The sequence below is a fragment of the Dendrobates tinctorius genome, unplaced genomic scaffold (assembly GCF_039654945.1).
Source record: "Dendrobates tinctorius isolate UK_male_01 unplaced genomic scaffold, ASM3965494v1 ptg000165l, whole genome shotgun sequence".
Classification (NCBI taxonomy): Eukaryota; Metazoa; Chordata; class Amphibia; order Anura; family Dendrobatidae; genus Dendrobates; species Dendrobates tinctorius.
Window position 1 is genome coordinate 939,256 of NW_027361832.1, and position 10,491 is coordinate 949,746.

The 10,491-nt window shown below is 42.4% G+C and overlaps 1 protein-coding gene across 1 annotated transcript; it reads right to left on the bottom strand.

Annotated features, from left to right (window-relative positions):
- Window positions 1-2,208: 2,208 nt before the first annotated feature.
- Window positions 2,209-3,633, bottom strand: LOC141053052 (microtubule-associated serine/threonine-protein kinase 3-like). Its single transcript, XM_073550380.1, has 3 exons — window positions 3,507-3,633; window positions 3,298-3,396; window positions 2,209-2,416 (listed from the first exon to the last, which is right to left on the bottom strand). The coding sequence occupies exons 1-3, from the start codon at window positions 3,592-3,594 to the stop codon at window positions 2,298-2,300; spliced, it is 306 nt and encodes a 101-aa protein (XP_073406481.1). The 5' UTR covers window positions 3,595-3,633; the 3' UTR covers window positions 2,209-2,297.
- Window positions 3,634-10,491: the final 6,858 nt, after the last annotated feature.

Consider the following 10,491-nt stretch of genomic DNA (forward strand, 5'->3'; position numbering starts at 1 on the left):
CTGCTGGTAATTCCACTCCATCAGTCTTGACTACCTTATCTTGTTCCATTGTCCTGGTTCCTCAACATCTAGCACGTACCTTGTTAATCCGGGCGACGTCCGAGCCGGCATAACTCTCTTTGTTTGTGACACGCTCATGTTTATTGAGGTAGGCACTATAGTGCTAGTAGTTTTGCCCAACGACCACTACTAGTATATCATTTCCAACAGGGCAGAACCGGGACTTTGAACCCCAGTCTCCCATGTCGCAGGCTGTGCACTTAGCCATTGCACTATACCAGCCATTACACTACATATACCTCTTTGCCCGTTATCAATAGTTTATGGTTTCTTCAGTATATTTTTGAGGCAGCAGCCTTCACCAATTGATCAAACACAGACCTACAACCATTGATTACTGTATGTCCTGTACACACTTTGCTTCATTATACATGTTTTATTCACTTCCCGGGAATACGCTGCACACTTTTTTCTATTGATTGATACTTGTCTATATATGCTTTGATAATTATCATGAAGTTGGTCGTTTCTATGTAGGATTTTTATTCCACAATATATCTATACCCATCATATTGATCTGATATGAATTTCCTATTAGATTAGATTCTCACCTTCATGTTGGGATACATTTTTGTGTGCGCCATTTCAGCTCTACATTTGGAGGCTTCATGTACGGTTATTGCTTATGTCTGACATTCTCCTGTTAAATATTTTATATTTCTTGTCTTGATATTTGTGTAATAAAGAAAAGCTTTTCATTACCCATGGCTAGTGCTCTTGTATCTGTCTTTATAGGTTTTCTGTGTTTAGTGGGAGAGCCCATTACCTTCTCTATTAGGTACTCAAAAAAATACCATGTGATAGATTTTATTTGGCAAGGTAGTTTGGGTCATGTGCTAATAAATGCGGGTCCGTGCCATATTCAGAAGTTATTTAATATGATGCTTTATTTCATTGCTGTAAATGATGGTTTGCAATGTCAACGATGTTTTATTATAATTTCTGACATAAATTCAGAATAAAAGATAAAAATGAGGATAGAAGGATGAGAGTCAGTGACCATGTGATCAGTAAAGCCCAATCAGGCGAGCAGTATGAATACCGCGGAGCCTAGTGACAGAGGCATTAATCATGTCCAGGTGAAGATGTAACAGTCACAAGGCCACAGGTAGCTGCTGGTGAAGGTCCTTCTATACAGGCCCAGCAGTGATGGTGGATCTGCTGGACTTCAGGGCGCTGGACGCTTAGGTTTCTTGTCCTTTAGATGGTTCTAGGGGCGCAGTGACAACAAACAAATACTCAAGCAGCCCTTGATAATCCGCGCCGGCAGGATGATAAGATTCGGTGGAAGATGGAACCTATGAGAAGAGGAATAAATATAATGTAAGTTATGGGACTCCATATGACATGATACTACTGTGCAGTCACTGTGGCCGGACGGCAGAGGAATCTCATCACATAGAGGTCAGAGATCATTGTCAGCCATCGTACATGTGACAATCCCATCATGGGAATGATTCCCACTGACCGACATCACACAACATGGACTGATTCTCACACTTACCTTGTCTCTTTTTCCCCTTTTCAAATTTTTCTGTCTCTTTACTCAGACTAATTGCATATTTTCTTTCTTCCTGAGCTGGAAATTCTGATCAGAAAATAAAAAAAACCTCAGTAATTATCTATCCTTATAGGATCTGCTTGTTCATAACATTCATAATATAGGAAACCTATAGTATGGTATAAAAAACATATGGGAATATTTGAACCTTGAAGCCAACATTCACATTGTTGGTGCTCTACACATGGACATACCTGACAGTGAGGACGAGGATGGCAAGATGGTAATAGCATTGTCTCTATCAGATACAGAAACAGATTCTTTCTGCCTGTTTGGGAGAAAAAAATGTGTAAATTGCAAGTAAACAGTATAAAAGGGGTTGTCGCACTATAAGAACACAAACTGTAAGGCCTAATAGGACATATGACTGTCATAATGGGGAAGGTCTTCCGCTAATAATGGAGCGATGGATGTTCCATGTGATATTATGGTATTTATGTCCAATATTTGGGGTTGTGCACATATATCAGCCTGGAGCTCCCAGTAATGACCCCATAATCTACTCACATTTCTGAGATGTCAGTGTTGGATGTTGGGGTACACTCTGGAGGGGACTTGGCATCCTCATCATGCATCATCCCGGTAATGGTGGTACATAGCTAAATGTGGAGAACAATGTCATGAAATATTGTTTTTACTTTTAGATATTTTTATTTTACATAACTTGGATTATTGGTCACACACTTACTTTAGCATGCCTTTCAGAAGATGATATAAAATTTAGAAAGTCAAGGCTCTCATTGTCCACACTAGTGTCCTCCTCATCATCCAGATGGTTGCGTATATCAGAGTTATCTACAAGACATAAGTAATGAAGTATTATTAGAGGTTGTCCATATAACACAGTTGCCATTTATCACTAATATTGACGGGAACCGATGGTCACATTTCAGGGAATACAAGACAATCAGACACGTAGTCTACATGACGCCTCATTCTACTTACTGATAAAGCAGCTGGTGTTCACATCTAATAAAAGCTGAGGGACATACTCTGGCTTCTGACTTAGAAGATTGTCAAAGTCTAAAGGGGGTTTTACACATAGCGATATCGCTAGCGATATCGCTATAATGTCACCGATTTTGTGACGTTATAGCAATATCGCTATGTGTGATACTTACCTCCGACCGGCTCCCCCGCTGATCGCGCGAGAATGTCCGGCTCCATTTCTCGTCGTCAGCTTCCTGCTGTGACGACGAGCGACGCGTGGAGGCGGGCGGGAGGACGTCAGGATCGCTGTGTGTGAAAGGTGAGTATTGTGCGCTGCGTCGCTGCTGCATCGCTGTGAGGTCTGCCTGTGTGACAGCTCACTAGCGATCATTTAGCGATGCACCAGCGATCCTGACCGGGTCGGATCGCTGGTCGGATCGCTGGTGCATCGCTAAATGTAAAAGGGCCTTAAGTCATTAAGGAATGGATGATCCTTGATCTGAAATGCTCCTCCTGGAAAATGAAAAATAAAAGTGTTGCGGATATTGTCAGCGACTTCCATATCTGAGCAGTATATCATAGTCTGAACTAATGATATAACTAAGCCGACATCAAGGAAAATGTCTGAAAGTCTTAGTATGGAGATCAAGAAATGGACAAGCAGAAAGAGAAGAGCTGATCCTCAAGGACATGAGCGATATGTCCTTGGTGTAATAACTAAATACTAATACTATTATTTCTGTTACCTGTCCCAAGTCTATGCACAGGATGTGTTCTGAGCAGCTCAGTGATAAGATTCTGAGCATCTTGGGGAGGAGCGTCGTCACAATCCCAAACTATGTCATCTGTTGGAAAATTAAAGAAAATAAAACCTCTTTAATTAACTATAATATAAAGCAAAAGAAGTAACTAAACCAATATAACCAGTCCAAAAATATTACATTATTCTACTTACCAATGACAAAATCATTATAGAGCTTTCTCAGGGAATCTTCATCACATGGTACATATCCCAGAAGAAATTCATGAAGGATGATTCCCATTGCCCACCAGTCAACAGGTCTTCCATAGCTTTGTCTCAGGATGACCTCGGCGGCTAAATAATACAGGGTGCCACAGGAAAAAAGATCAGATAAAGATCAGATTGATTGATTAAGCTATAGTTCTTACAAGTTCTCGCCATGAAAACACAATGAAAGAAGGTAAAATCAATGGAAAAGTTCTCTACAAATGAAGAACGTAGAGAACAGACAGTACTGTGATGAGATTTATAAAAAACTAGCTGAGGTCTTGTTAATGTTGCCAACCTCACAGTCCTGGAACTCTCTGGAGATGTCCTCTGCTGATTCCTTGTAGGTGTTGGTGTTTGGTATCATTAGACCAACTTTTGACAGCCCAAAATTGGTGATTTTAATGTGTCCAGCAGATGTTATCAGGAGGCTGTGAAAGAGAAGATGGTTTTAGTGTCACAGACCGTGAGATAATAAATGATAACTTTCCCTCTTTATTACAATACAGGGGCCACTTACTTCTCCGGCTTCAGGTCTCCGTGCACCACTCCATAGTTATGGAGGTATTCCACACCAAGAACCGCTTCTGCAAAGTACAAGCGGGTCAGGGGGACGGAAAAAGAACCATTGGTGTTTAGGAGGTCCCTACAGTCTCCATCTATAGAAGAAATGAAATATGATCGGTGAGGGGTTTATACAACAGATCACCATGATGTATAATGAGACGTGAACGGAAACATTGGGGCAGGATTTTATATAGTGCTAACATATTCCGCAGCGCTTTACAGTTTGCACACATTATCATCACTGTCCCCGATGGGGCTCACTATCTAAATTCCCTATCGGTATGTCTTTGGAATGTGGGAGGAAACCAGAGAACCCGGAGGAAACCCACGCAAACACGGGGAGAACATACAAACTCCTTGCAGATGTTGTCCTAACCACTGAGCCAACCCTATAGTAAATGCTCTGTGCGGATGTAACCATCCACGAGGACAATCCTAATGATATGAGCAGTGATAAGATGTCAGCAGACATGGAATGAATATAATGCAATGTACGTGTCCTACCTCCTACAGACTCCATGACCATACACAGGTAAGATCTAGTAGGGAAGGAGCAGAGCATGGAGACCACAAAGTGACAATCTTCAAATGTTAGGATGTCCCTCTCCAGAAAGGCCCTTTCCACTTTCTGTGGAGTATCCAGGTACGTCTTGGCCATTTTCTTCATAACATAGATCTGTCGTGAGTCTTTATGGTGCACTAAGTAGACGGCAGTGGAGAGAAGGAAAATCCATGGTTTATAATGAATCCTTATTAACAGTTCGTCTATAGAAGTCATTATATGATCTTCTGTACTAATGTTTAATACTAGGAGTCCGGCTGTCACTAGAAATCCACATCTACAAATACATAAAAGAGGTCTACATAGATCACCTACGGGAGGTCTGCACAATGCTCACCAAGGTCATAGATGAGAGAATCTACTGAAATTCATCTTGGGCAGATTCGCTATAACCGACCACTACATACGATTCAGTCGAAATAAAAATTGGTCTAAATTAAAAATGCTCCAATTGCTGTAAGAAAATGCTTATTATGTCCCCCACAGCCCAAGGCAAAATAAATGGAGGAAAGTGGAGGAGATAAAACTTAATTAAACACATTACACCACCTTGTCCTCGTCCCTCCCCGTCCATCACTGCAGTCCTCCGTCCTCTGCGCCCGTCTTTGGTTGTTCTCCCTTCTGCTGCTGAGGCCAGCGATTGGACTCACATGGTCATGGTGGAGGGTGGGGTGCAGATGTTATTGGCGTCAGTACCGTGTCACCCCTCACGTGACCATGTGCAACCAATCACTCTTATCAGCTCCACAATGGAGCTCCTAAAAAAATAAAAATTGGTACGGAGGACGGGGAAGCTGTGGTGGAGGCGGCAGCATAAGAACAGATGAGGTCTAGGACCGGTGAGTGTAATGTATTATATCATCCCTTTCCTTACAGACTGACTTGTTACAGATCAGCTGTATATAACGGAGCTGAATGGTGACATTGAGATGAGGACAGTGATGTGGACTCTGATCGTTTCCCTATGATAACACTGAATGGCAGAGCACAGAGGCTGAAGCATTATCATAGGGAGCCCTGAAAAATGGGGATTATGGGAACAGAAATCTCACCCATAAGCTCCCCTGTTGATCCGTTTAGATGTCTCATAGTCGTTGATACGCGGCTCTCCTGCCGGGATCAATGATCTGATCAAGTCCTAGAAAAGAATATGAGAAAATACTAAGATATAAAAGCTACAAGAAAACATCTCAGGATGTAAAAACTTCTCCTACATTATGTCCCAGCTGATTTAAACTGTAGGGGAAGATACAAGCCGGACGCTCCACATGGATGTAATATAAGGGGGATCCTCTATACACCGATATTATTATAAACTGCTGGAAAATATGGGAGGTCACACAGGGGAGAACTTACTGGGAAACTGTCAGAAGGTTTTTCTATGTAATGTAAAAGCAGCATGATGTAGGAGCAGATAACCTGATTCCAGCAATGTGTTACTTATTAGACCATGTGAAGTTATTTCAAAATAATCAATGTTTTATCAGCAGAAGAATGTCACTAAAGGACTTGCTGTCTTGTGCCATGAAGTGCTATTGCTCTCTGTAACCCTACCCCCACCACTGATTAGCAGCTTTCTGCCTATACACAGTGTACCTAGAAAGCTGCCAGTCAGTGGTGTGTGTGGCGTTTATACAGGGATCAGCATTCAGAACACTGCTAGATCTGCAGCATAGAAAACAGTGATATCACAATTGTTGCACCCAGTAAGGTAAGTGACACATCACTGGAATCAGGGTCTCTGCCCCTAATACATAATAATGCTTTCAGATTCGGTAGCAATAACCAGGGACTTACAGGGAGGCCTGTAAGATCTAACACCAGATCTTGTAATATGTGACTGGTGATCTGGAGAACATCAGAAAACAAGGACGTGTTGTATTATTGGGTTGTCCACGACTTTAACACTGATGGCCTATCTTTAGGATAGGTCATCAATATCTAATCAGTGACACCGGGCACCCTGTCGTTCAGCTGTCCCCATGTTGTCGGCGGCTGGAACTGCCTAGTTGGGGAGCTGCACAGCACAGCTCCTTCGACCGCACAGTGACGGCGGCCGGGTACTGCACTTCTGCCTGCTATTGAAATCAATAAGGGGTGGATGTGCAGTACCTGTCCGTGGCCATTATTCCATCAATGGGACTGTGCTGTGTATGTAAGATGGTGGGCTTCCCCAGCACTGTTTGTTATTTAGACCAGCGACTGCCACCTGCTTCCCACGCAGAATCCTGCTTAACCAACAGAAAGTAAAGAGGACAAGTCTAGACTGGAGCACGGGGTTCCCTGATAAAAGAGGTCAGAGTGGCAAGGCGGGAAGAGATTTAGCGCCAACCAGTGAGACGAGCATGACGTGCTAAGAGGAAAGCTGAGGCCGAGACACTGGAACGTGCCATGAGGCTGGAACCTGCGGGTTGGTGTGCACACAGGAGAGGGGTCCAATTGACTCCAGTCAAGTTCTGTGGACAAGGCCACACTAGTCAAGACCTAAGGCACAGCCAGACCCAATAGACTACCATCCCACATGTGGACATCCGCAGCGGTAAACTGAAGGCAGGAGTGAGCGGGGCCGTCACCTCCAGCACTGACGTACAGAGTTCAGTCTGGTGTAGTGCAGCTGATGGGATGGGGACCGGCCATTGTGAGAAAGGCCCAGAGAGCACTGCTTAACTTAGTCAGAAGGACTAGCGCAAAGAACCGGAGCCTCCCGCTAGGGCCTGTAATAAAAAGGGGAACACCATATTGACACCCTTATGAGTATGAAAACTGCTCTCATCAGGAATTAGCCATAAAGCATAGAGAGCTTGCTGTAAGAGTCATAGTGTGCTTGATAACAACACTGTATATTGTAAAAAATCTGTTTTCTCTCTATTTCCTTTCTGTTGAAACCACCCCTCTGTATACCCTCATTAGTAAAAGAACCAGTTACTTTGGTTAATTCCGCCTTGTTCTTGTTACATGTAGATCTGCAACTGAGCAGTTCCGGCCACCACCGACATCGGGAACAACTGATCGTCAGAGGTGCCAGGTGTCACACCTTCACCAGACAGACATTGATGATCTATCCTAAGGATAAGGGTCTCGTTACATTTAGCGATGCACCAGCGATCCCGACAACAATACGACCCGGTCAGGATCACTGGTGCATCGCTAAATGGTCGCTAGTGAGCTGCCACACAGGCAGATCTCACCAGCGATGAGTCGCTAGTCGGCACCAGCGGGACGCCAACGATGAGAAAATGGCCCAGGCCGTTCCAGCGCGATCAGCGATATCCAGCGGGGGGCTGGTCGCAGGTACGTGCCACACAAAGCGAGATGGCTAGCGATATCGCTGTTGCGTCACAAAATCGGTGACACTTTAATGATATCGCTAGCGATCTCGCTATGTGTGAAAGGCCCTTAAGCCATCAATGTTAAAGTCTCGAACAACCCCTTTAATACTTCTTTCGGCAACAGCTTATTTATGATAGATTATTTCCACATAGCAATTAGTCTATTTCAAGATTTGCCAAAATGTGTCCCCCTGGATTAACTACCTCAGGTGTAAACCGCACTTTTTAACTACCTTTTGCATGTCATAAAGACACGCCGAAAATATTGATAATGGGGGTCTGGATTATGATAAACCCCAAGCAGAAGACATTAGCGGATGTCTGATCTTCTCCAAATGACGATGGACTTTATTATGACCATGTCTTCAGTCTGGAATGAGAGCGGCGCTCAGTTTCTGCTTTTGAATTTTTGCAAATTTCTAGAGATGCCCTCTGAATAAAACTTCTGGCTTGTTTCTATGACATGGTAAATTATTTTTAGAAGTGCAACTACACGTTAAGGACCCCCAATATGGCCTGCTACCTTTCTACCTGAACGGTCTAAGATAATCAACTCGAACCTTATTTTGTCATAACTGCACAAATTTCTCTCTGCAATTTCTGAATTTATCAGAAAAAAAATAAAGAATGACACAATGCAGTTAGGTTAACAGTTCCTTTATTTCTTTGGCTACTGGTTTCCATTTTCAGATTGGAAGACTATGACTTCCTGTACATTCTGTAGACTTCTATCACTCTTCAACATAATTTATTCCCTGCGGTCCCTCCTCCGTGAGCTGTATTCTTTTGTAGCCTTTGTACGTTATACAACCCAAGGAAATTTAGTTTGAAACTAACATTTTTCCAAAACTAATCATCAACTTATTTTTGTCCCTAACTTGCTAAACGGTTTCAGTAGCTGTTCAAGAAGTTACTATCACTTAGGTTTCACGTGTCTCCACCGGCCGTGGATCTCCCAACCCGAACTCAACAGCCTCATATACACCTATGTGACTGTTGTAGTTGGGTCCAAAGACTCATGGCACAAGGTGTTACTTTTAAGCAAAAAGGACGAAAGGGCTTGTGTTCCCTTGTCGTCAGGATTGGCCATAGTCCCAGAAGTCAGACACCCACAGATCAAAATGTTATGCTGTATCCTAGTGACGCGTCATAACATTCTAAAGTGAGAATGCTCCTTTAAAGAAAGGTTAAGACTCATCTCCATAAAACATGTCAGGTCATCATCATACCACATGCCTAAGTTAGCATGGCCTCTCCAATCCTTAGGAGTCCTCGTTTGTGTGAGAACCCGGCTGTGTCTTATTAGAGCATGAACTAATAAAGTAAGACTGAGAATGATGTGATCCATGGATCGCTGACGCTAAACATTAAGGAAGTGATGCAAGTGTCAATCATATATAATAAACAGCAGCATCGCCTGCGTAAAAAATAAAACACTATACAATAAAAATGATCGATATCTAAAAACAAAAAAAGGATGATGAAAGAAAACACAAGATACAAAGCACATTTTTGTTTAAAGCGTAAAAGTATTTTTTTCTTCGGAATTCTTTTTCTTTGCCCCCCAGAATTGTCAATATTTATTAATTCTAGATCTAGAAAAGTACAAAACCAGAGATCTCCGAAGGCTGCTCTCTGATCGTCTTTCTCACATGACAGGGCTGTGTGATTACATCAGTGCGAGACACGTGAGGCTTGAACATGTAGAGAGGAGCACACACATACTGAAAGAGTTGTCCTGGTGCAGATGTGACCATGATCTGCTACTGCAAGGAGTGTCAGGAAAAGTCGTACAGTAATGAAGAAGACCCTGGCAGGGCAGTACCAGAATATTTCTTATTTACCATGTCTTCACTAACTAACAGGAAAAAGTCACAAGTTACACACCTCTTTTCTCTAACATGGTACAATGTAGCACAAACCCTAATTTTGGAACATCTGTGCTACAATGCCACCCTACGACATTGCGTTGCCCATCGTAAATCACCGCAGAACAACATCCTAAGAGATCTAGTTTTAATGGAACTTAGGGAAGTTAGATTTTCAAATCGGTGATGTGGCTATTACATAATTTTGTTTTTTTTAGGTAATTTGGAATATGAATCAGTACAGTTAAGATAGATTATAGGGGTCAAATGTCCCCATGGCCTCCACCATAACGAGGCCTCTTCTTTTTTCCCTTTCCATTTAGACATCTGTAGACTGTTTTAGTTTAGTTGGTAGTACGGTATTTCACCCCTTCCCCCTCTGATATTAGGAATTAAATTACCTATAGATGTACCTGTGATTTATGAAATACAGTATAATCAGATGAACCCTTTTTGAATCCATTCTAAGATTTTAATAAGGCAGGATTATATTGCTTTAATGCATAAAAAAGGCAAAGAAATGCATAAGTTAGTATACTGTGACCATTTCGCAAACAAAACCCAAGAAAAAAAATATTATGAGCATATACCCTGTAATAAGTAAA